This window comes from Cucurbita maxima, unplaced genomic scaffold (assembly GCF_002738345.1).
Source record: "Cucurbita maxima cultivar Rimu unplaced genomic scaffold, Cmax_1.0 Cma_Scf00016, whole genome shotgun sequence".
Taxonomy (NCBI): Eukaryota; Viridiplantae; Streptophyta; class Magnoliopsida; order Cucurbitales; family Cucurbitaceae; genus Cucurbita; species Cucurbita maxima.
Window position 1 is genome coordinate 2101447 of NW_019272032.1, and position 8854 is coordinate 2110300.

Below are 8854 nucleotides of genomic sequence, written 5' to 3' on the forward strand. Positions count from 1 at the left end.
GGGGGGGGGGGGGGACGAGGAGAAGATGATGATAATCACAATTCATAGAGCGAGTGATGGAGACAAGAAGCAAACCACCCTTCCCAAACTTGATCGTTTGGGTCTGCCATCTTTAATCATAGACCAGACCCGTGTTGAGAATTATTGACAGAAGTAATCTTACATTGGCTAATTAAGAGGAATATCATGAATTTATAAATAAGAAACACAATCTTCATTGGTACGAGATCTTTTGGAGAAATAAAAAAAATGATAGGAAGCAAATAGGATGACTTACAAATCTTTATTGTAATTCGTAGCCACTAACAGTAACGTATTAGTAACATACGAAGCTAATGATATATCTGTGAGCTATTTCGATCTTTCAACTAACCTAAATGGCTAAGTAATAATGTTGAAGTAAACTGTGTAAGTTTCATCCATGAAGCTCATCAATGGTGCCATGAGAAAGTTCCTTGTTGGTCCTTTTGCAACAAAGCTAATAGGATGATACTGACTTACTCCAGTTTGCATCACAAAGCTCGAAGCTAGATCGAACGCAACGTCTGAGGACGACTTTGGCTTGCAGCTTAGCTTCAGCTGTACACCAGATTTATAATTCACTCCACTGTAGACAAAGCAGTCTTCATTGTTTGCTGACTTCAAGGATATGGTTCCATTCTTTCCATCCAATCCCTGAACTAGAAAGAAATCAGAGGAGAGCCCAACAGAGTTTGATCCTGCAATTACAAGCTTCTGATCTGGTCCTTGAGTTGCTAGAACCATTCCTGGAAAATCAAATGGTTCTAGCTTGACCCGTTTGCCAATAACATCTTGCAACGTTTTGACGTTGGCAGTCGTGTCATTTAAAACGAGCCTGAATGTGGCATGGACAGCCGAATCGGTCCCTTGTCCAGGATACATTTCCATTGTTATTGTTTGGTTTGAGTTTGTTAAGGCAAAAGATGCGTTTCCAGACATTTGGGACAAAGTAACAAGAAAAGTATTGTACGAGGAAGGAACTGGAGTTATCCAGTCTGAAAAAGAACCGGTCGTTCCAGTTTTGATATCCCTGTCACCACCACTATAGCCTGCCAGCAGATAGGGGCCAAACAGTATTGCTTGGGTGGAAGCAAATTGCGTTCGATCATCTGAGTATATTCACACAAGATTGATTTATTATCTAAAATTATAATGACATGGTTATGTCAGCTTGGATGGATATATATATATATACACATATATATACCTTCAATAGCTTCTGTTCTTAGGTTTATGGGTAGCACAATGCTTAACTTGTCCTTTGAGCTCCATTTGTTGGTAACTGGTTGGAAAATGCCTGCAGCATAAGCAAATAGGAGTGTGAAACATAAACGTTTACTGCAAGGGTGTGATATTAAAATGCTGTTTCTTGCCCTATGAACAAGAAAATCCAGCAGAGGGTTATGGCGGTGAGTACCATTAGTAATCTTTCCCACACTCTGACCATTTAGTAAAACTTGTGCGCCACTCGCACTTGTCCAGCTCGGAATTCGCAAATTAATGGTAGATGATTGGACTGGCTCCTGCATTATTCAGGAAGCATACAAATTAATTAGCGGTGGCCTTAGGCCGTTACATATACTTGTTCAAATTTCAAGAACACTATAAGAAAAATGTGAACGACCTTGGGAGAAAACATCATTGTCATCCTGAGGTTTGGATCATCTGAATGAACAGGATCAACGACCTGATTAAGCAAAACATTTCCTGATTTCCAATTGAGAGAACTTGATATATACTGGATAACATAAAGTGTAGGAGTTTGTGCTCCCTCCTCAAAGTAGATGGAATCGCCCAACTTGGAGAATGATTCAATTCCTGAATCAAAATAAAAGAAATGAGAACAACAAGTAACAGAAACCTTCCAAGACAAGAGTATGAGAATAAAACAGATCATTTTCAAGTAATTAATGAAGTCAAAACCTGTGCCATAGCAGCACCAAAAAGTGTCAAATGGGGTCCCCCATCCATGGTGGCTTCTGGCTTTAGAACTTCCACTACCTAATGGAAGCATGTAAATCATTACCCCAGGGTCAGTTCCTCTTTGGATACTCAGCACCCCATTTGTAAGAGCCCGCTCATAATAATCAGCATATGCTACTCCCTTGGTCCATCTAAACAGGTTGCGGGAGACCTATAATATCATCATATTCAGTAAGAAGTCTATTTCCAAACGAAGCTAGCTGAGAATTCAAACAATTCCACAAAAAATATAACCAAAGGTAAGATTTTCACCTTCAGCATGTTGTAAGTTGTACACGATTCTTCATTCTCCGCTCCTAGAGTATCTGCCAATCTCTTGGGATCCGTCCTGCTCATACGTCAAAGGAGGAAACAATATAAATGTAGAAAGTGCATCGAAAAAAGATACGAAAGCCTCAACTAAAGGACCCAAGTGTTCATACCAGAACTCATGCGCTGATGTCCCTCCTGTTGCATAGCTGTGAGAGGAGTTAATACTGTCCATAAAAAATGTGGACATTTCCTGGAATAAAAATGTATGAACAGTTCACTAAAAACAGCTTTCTAAGTCTGACATGACGTTCAGTCACGAACCAATTTCTATGATCTGACCAGAAATGGAAGGAAGTTCTTAAATTTTGTGTCTTTGTAAGGAATGCCCACCTTGTCTGTTCTGTTTCTCATAATAACAAGAATTTAAAGAAAATCCACTGCAGACAAATTAATGTGAGGAAACTTACCTTATACAGTGGATCACCAGTGAGTTCATACCGCAGTTGACCTCCGACAACAATCGGGATATGTGTGTTGGCATGGAGACCCGAAAGGCTTTCGGCCTAAAATCAAAGGAGAGGATCTTTTAACTGTATTTTATTACAACATTTGTTCACAAATCTGAGGAGCATACAAAATTGTGCCTTGTAATAAAGTAATAAAGGCTTTGTAGCACAACAGTTCAGGTAGCACGACAGCTCATTCTTACCCAAATAATCGACAGTGAATGCTCAATAAAACACTATTCTACAGTACAACTCTGGATTGAACAAGGAATAGTTACCTGAACTGCAAGAATGCCTAGAAAGCACGGTTTGTCGAAAAGGTGTGCTAGTAGTAAATGCGTTGTATTTCCCTGCATGTATTTACAAGACACACTTCATAATCCCCTCTAATACAGACACAAAAATCCACATCAAGACTCAAAAACTCATAAAAACGTTGGCAAATTTATAATAAATGACAATTCAATTTGATGGATATTACTGAGAGTTATGTTAGAGTGAAGGATTCACGTACTGTTATACCATACAACCGGTAGAGCACATCATTCATCCCACCAGTTTCGGTATTAAGAGACTGATAGTGTCTCTCAACAGTGTACAGCTTTATGACATTCTGTACACGGTTGTAGAAGTACTCCACCATCCTTGTTACCATTTTCAAGGCTTGAGCATTACCACCTAAAGTATATTGATCCAACAATCCTGCCAATATCTGCCCAACCAGAAAAGATCAAACAATGTAATAAGTAACTTCTAATGACAATTGTGTGTTCAAGGCCGCTTTACCTTGTGAATGGTGTAATATGGTGCCCACACAGGCTTAATAGCTTCATATCGATCAAACAACTCAGAGGGAAAAGCAGAAAGATAGCCTGTACCCATTTTGTCCTGACAAGCTGCCAAACCAGAAACTAGTGCAGTCATCTTCTCTTTAATAGCAGGGTCGCCAGTGCTTGCCCACATTTGAGCTGTTGCACTTAGGTAATGCCCTTCAAAATTGAAAGAACAAGATATCAATCATTGACACATAGGCTGCTAAAGCCACAAAAATATGATACTTCAAAACATGCTCCGTAAGGAAATGTTAGGAATCACGACTCTCCGCATAAGCTCTCATGACTTTGTTTTGGGCTTCCACAAAAGGCATCTTACCAATGGTGATGTGTTCCTTACTTATAAACTCATGATCATTCCCTAAATTAACAATCCTCAACATCGACTCCGTTCAAGTATACAAAATACATTCATAAGCATGAAACAAAAGATGAAAGTAACAACAAAAAACTATCCAAACAAGAGAGAGAGGCAGGATTAAAGGAGTTGAGTTACCTACAAAATGACCACGAAGCTCGCAGTCTGATTTTTCCCAACCGAGATACTGTTTACCAGGCGTAGGCAAACCAGCTGTTTGCCTAAAGCTCCAGAGCAAGTTGTCCACATCCAACATCAATAGATACTTCAAATTTGTGGCCTGAGCTCTCCCATGGAACGAGTTTGGTTCCAGTCGTACGTCGCCTAAAGGAACTTCCTTGAGCAAACCACCAGGAACTTGAACCCCATCTTTATTCTTCATTTGTCTATACATCATTTCCCAATTAAACTCATTTTCTTCCTTCAACAACCTTCTCGTTAGCAAATTGGACCAAGCAGCATCATCAGTTGGTGTGAGGTGGTAGTGAGAAAACATCTCTTTCTTCAACGTTTCATTATGTGATAATGAGAGCTCATATCTCAAAGTATGTGATCCCAGTTGAGTAGGAATGTTTGTACACTCCTTAAGAGCATCGCAATGACACAGAAGGTATGCCATTAAGGCCACCCAAACCAACCACATTTTCAGAGACTGACAAACCTTCATCATAGAACCAAAAATGTGAAATAGAACCCAAATCTGAATTCAGTGAAGGGATAAGATCATAGAATGAAAAGCATTTGGTGATTAGTAATAAACCCAGAAAACAAAACCCAATTCAGAAAAGACAGAATGACAATCCCACATTCAGAAACAACATATAATCAAACAAATGAATAATCAAAAGCAAATGTGGAGGAGAGCAAGCAAATATGAGGAGTTATATATAGAGATAAAACAGAAAGAGCCCCATAATTGAAGTTGCGTCAAGACATCTCGTGAAAGCCAAGAATGGTGAAGTGAAAAAGCAAAATATACTAAAAGTAAGGAACCAAAAACTAAAATTGTAAAAGGTAATTTTCGGTAAGTGGGTGTGAGAGAAGGCATATGAAGACAACTGAAAATCACGGATACAGTGTCGTTTTCCAGTAGGGTTTGACTGTTTCGCAAGGATTCGAAAATACAGGAGGTGGGTTTTGACGCCATTGGAGACCACTGGAATTGGAAACCAATCTCTGATGAACTTTTCAGGGATTTGGGGAATGGGATTCCTCCCATTCCCCAAGTCCCAAATTTCCCTCCATCCCCTACATCATCTTCTTAGCCTCTCAGTTCTTATCTACAATTTTTTTTTTCGAAAAATAAATGATCAAATCCACTGTCAGCGGCGCCCATTTCATTCGAACCTAGCCAAGGCAATGGGGTCCATTCTTTTTTCTTCAGAAATGGTAATAAATAAATAAAAAAACAAGTATCCAAAATTGGGTCGTAAAATTTTCACCTTTTTTTTTTTGGTTTTTTTTCAGAAATAGTAACAAATAATTAAATAAAACAAGTATCCAAAATTGGGTCGTAAATTTGACATGTGGTTGCTTACTTTATATTATTATCCAAACAGCTTTTGTTTGATTATATTGGGTTTTTTTTCTCTTCGACAGGAATGTTTGGAGTTTAGAAGAAAAGAATAAAGATGTTAAGAAAATATGGGAAAATATTATATAATTTTGCTTCTGTGTTAAAAAATTTCAACCAACCGACACTCTTCTGTTAGGATATTTTGGATTCAAATAAAATTATTATTATTATTTATATTTGTTTGTACCTCGTATTTCTCAAAACTGTTTTTTTTTTCAACCACTAAAAAAAACTTAATATTTATTTACTTATTTTCAATTTTGTCGTCATAATTTCTGTTAAAAATACAAAAATTAAAAGTTTATTAATAATTTTCAAATTTATTATAAAAAAGAGAAAGAGAGGCCAAACAAAGAATTAACTTATACTAAAAATAAACTTAAAAGGAGAAATTACGTAACACAAAGCTGCAAGCAAAATAGTTTGGTGTGGTGAATTAACACGCAAAGCTTGGAAATATTAACCAACAATAATCAAAGAAAATGATATTTGAGATGGTGTGGTGGCATTTAATACGAGTAATAACCTCATCCATTTTCATGAACGAACATATAACCATATGGGTCGAGCATTTAAATCACTTAAATATCTCCCATGATACCACTTCGAGTGCCATAACTAAGCTTTCATCTCCCATTTCAAGAAACGCTCGTAAAAGAAAATCAAATGGAAGAACAAAAACATGAAAATGGAGATAAAAAAAATACCATTGAACAGAGAATGAGTGTAGATCGCTTGGAGAGAGACTACACGGTCTGTAATTTATAAGAGATTAAGTATTTTGGATTTGATAAGTTCAAATAAAAAACCTACCATAATTAAATTTTAAAAAAATACACCTTTTTACCGGCATAAACTTTCCTTTTTCACATATTTGAATTAATGTGTGTTTCATAACGTCTATACAACTCTTGGTATCTTGGATATTATGGAAAAGAACAACAAAAATAATTAACTTTTTTTTTTTTTTTTTTGCTTGTGGTAGCTATCATATTGATACACGATAACGTATGTTTAATGATATATTCTGCACGTGTATCGTGTATCAATATGATACATCACTTAATACTAAGAGTTTATATTTTAAAATATATAAAATATGCTACTAGATATTTTGAATACCATATAATCAAATAGTTCAAGAATAAGACTCTTAACAAGAAAACAACATTAATTTAATATCAATCATTTATGCCGACAGCGTGTCTTAGAGGTAATCGTTGTTAGACGAACACGACTCTCCACAATGGTATGATATTGTCCATAAACCCATGACCATTCCCTAAATTAACCGATGTGGGACTTTCATCATCCAACACCTCCCCTCGAACAAAGCACGCCTCCCCTTAATCGTGGCTTGACTCCTTTGGAGTCTTAGTCATTTTTGACTGCCTTCGTACCTTCAAGGAGGCTTGACATTTGAGGATTTGCCAATCTATTGGCACGGCTAAGTTTAGGGCATGGCTCTGATACCACTTGTTAGACGAACACGACTCTCCACAATGGTATGATATTGTCCACTTTGAGCATAAGCTCTCATGGCTTTGCTTTGGGCTTCCCAAAAGGCCTCATACCAATGAAGAGTATATTCTTAGATTATAAACCCATGACCATTCCCTAAATTAACCGATGTGGGACTTTCATCATCCAACAATCGTAAATTAGTATGACACGCAGAATTTATGATATTCATAATTTTTTTTAATTCATGAAATATGAATGACAATTTTGTGGGTACGTAGACGTTTGTGTAATTAGGATGGTCGAGAAAATTAGAAATGAATAAACTAAAAAATCTTTTTATGTATTTTGACAAATTTTCAAATTAATAAAAAAGAATAGTAATTACTAGGCCCAAATATATATGGGCCGGGTTCTTTCTCAGAGAAAGTAATTGGGCCTTCATTGGGCCTTAGATCATAAAATTAAAATAAAATTGATATTTTTTTGAAATGGGTTGGTCGGAAAGTCACCCCCCTCGGCTTCCCCCGCCATCAATGCCTCTTCTTCTCATCATGATGTTGGGATTTTGTCTGCCAACAAAAATGCAATAAATAACTTCCTCTTCATTCTTATATATATATAATAAATAAAATTGATGTTCCAAACATTTATAATTATAATAGTCGTGTAATTACGATCATAGTTTAATTATACATATTAGAAAAAAGAGTCGGGAAAAGCAAACATCCTCTAACTGCCTCGTTCAAAGTCATAATGGTTGGATTTATCCGTGCGTTATATGTGCACCAATTCTCGCATTAATAAAAGATGCCGAAGAATAATAGAGGCATGAAGTACTAATTTTATATTTGAAATGTTGGGTATGAATCATTACACTAAAGCTTTAAGAGAATAGTTTTTAAATCCGAGAGAGAATTATGTATCATTTTAGTACGGTATTTTTCCAACATAGAAGTGGCGCGTACATACACGATAAGAATAAGGTATATAATGGGGTTAAAAAGTGAGAAAGGTACATAATAGAGAATCCAAGGACATGGTGTAGAATAAGATTTTAGAGGTAGAGACAATTATGGGAAGGGCTGAATTGGAAACAACAACTCAGCCCTCCAAAGCTTGGAAGAAGGAAACAAATGGACCAAGATAGAGCATACCTTTTTAACTGTTCGGCCTTAAAATGGAAGGGAGGGGCCGACGGGGTGCCCTAAACTCAGCCAATTCGTTTCATCTTTTTTATTGGACCCCATGGCGTGGGGTCACTAACATCACAGGCTCCATGGTCCGATGACAGACCATGGTTTTATCTTGTAGCTCCAGGGTGGACCTTCAAAATATTTTTATTTTTAAAAAATCTAATAAATTATAATCTCTTAATACGTAAAAAGAAGCTTTTTATATTTAAAAAAGTAGATTTTTTTAGTCAATAAGTTGAAATTAATAATTGCATAGACCCATAAAATATAATATATATATATATATATAACAAAAAACTCCGGAAATTTAGAAAATTTTGTCTGCTAATTAATCATAGAATAAGCTCCCGTTTCTATACACCTATCCCTTTTTTAATAATTACCATAATTAATTTAATTTTTTTGTTTTATTTTATTATTTAAAATTTAAATAATAAATCAGGCATCAAATTCTATAAATGATTCCACAGAATCTAATTCTATAAATTATACCACAGAATCAAATTCTTTTATTTTTTATTTCAAAAGGAAAAATAAAAATCTATCAATATATATTATTCGAGAAAACAAGAAAAATTATTGTATGGATGAGTTACAATAAACGTGAAGGAATTTGATATGTATAAAAACAAAGGGTAAATTAAAAGTCGGGGGGGGGGGGGGGGGGG

General features: G+C 36.0%; 1 protein-coding gene across 1 annotated transcript; it reads right to left on the reverse strand.

Annotated features, from left to right (window-relative positions):
* Window positions 1–256: 256 nt before the first annotated feature.
* On the reverse strand, window positions 257–5224 carry LOC111490702. The gene is made up of 12 exons (XM_023139256.1): window positions 4092–5224; window positions 3549–3751; window positions 3277–3474; window positions 3041–3112; window positions 2724–2819; window positions 2427–2506; window positions 2257–2332; window positions 1945–2155; window positions 1646–1839; window positions 1439–1544; window positions 1229–1318; window positions 257–1130 (listed from the first exon to the last, which is right to left on the reverse strand). Exons 1-12 carry the CDS (start codon window positions 4621–4623, stop codon window positions 382–384), a joined length of 2607 nt encoding a protein of 868 aa, XP_022995024.1. The 5' UTR covers window positions 4624–5224; the 3' UTR covers window positions 257–381.
* Window positions 5225–8854: the final 3630 nt, after the last annotated feature.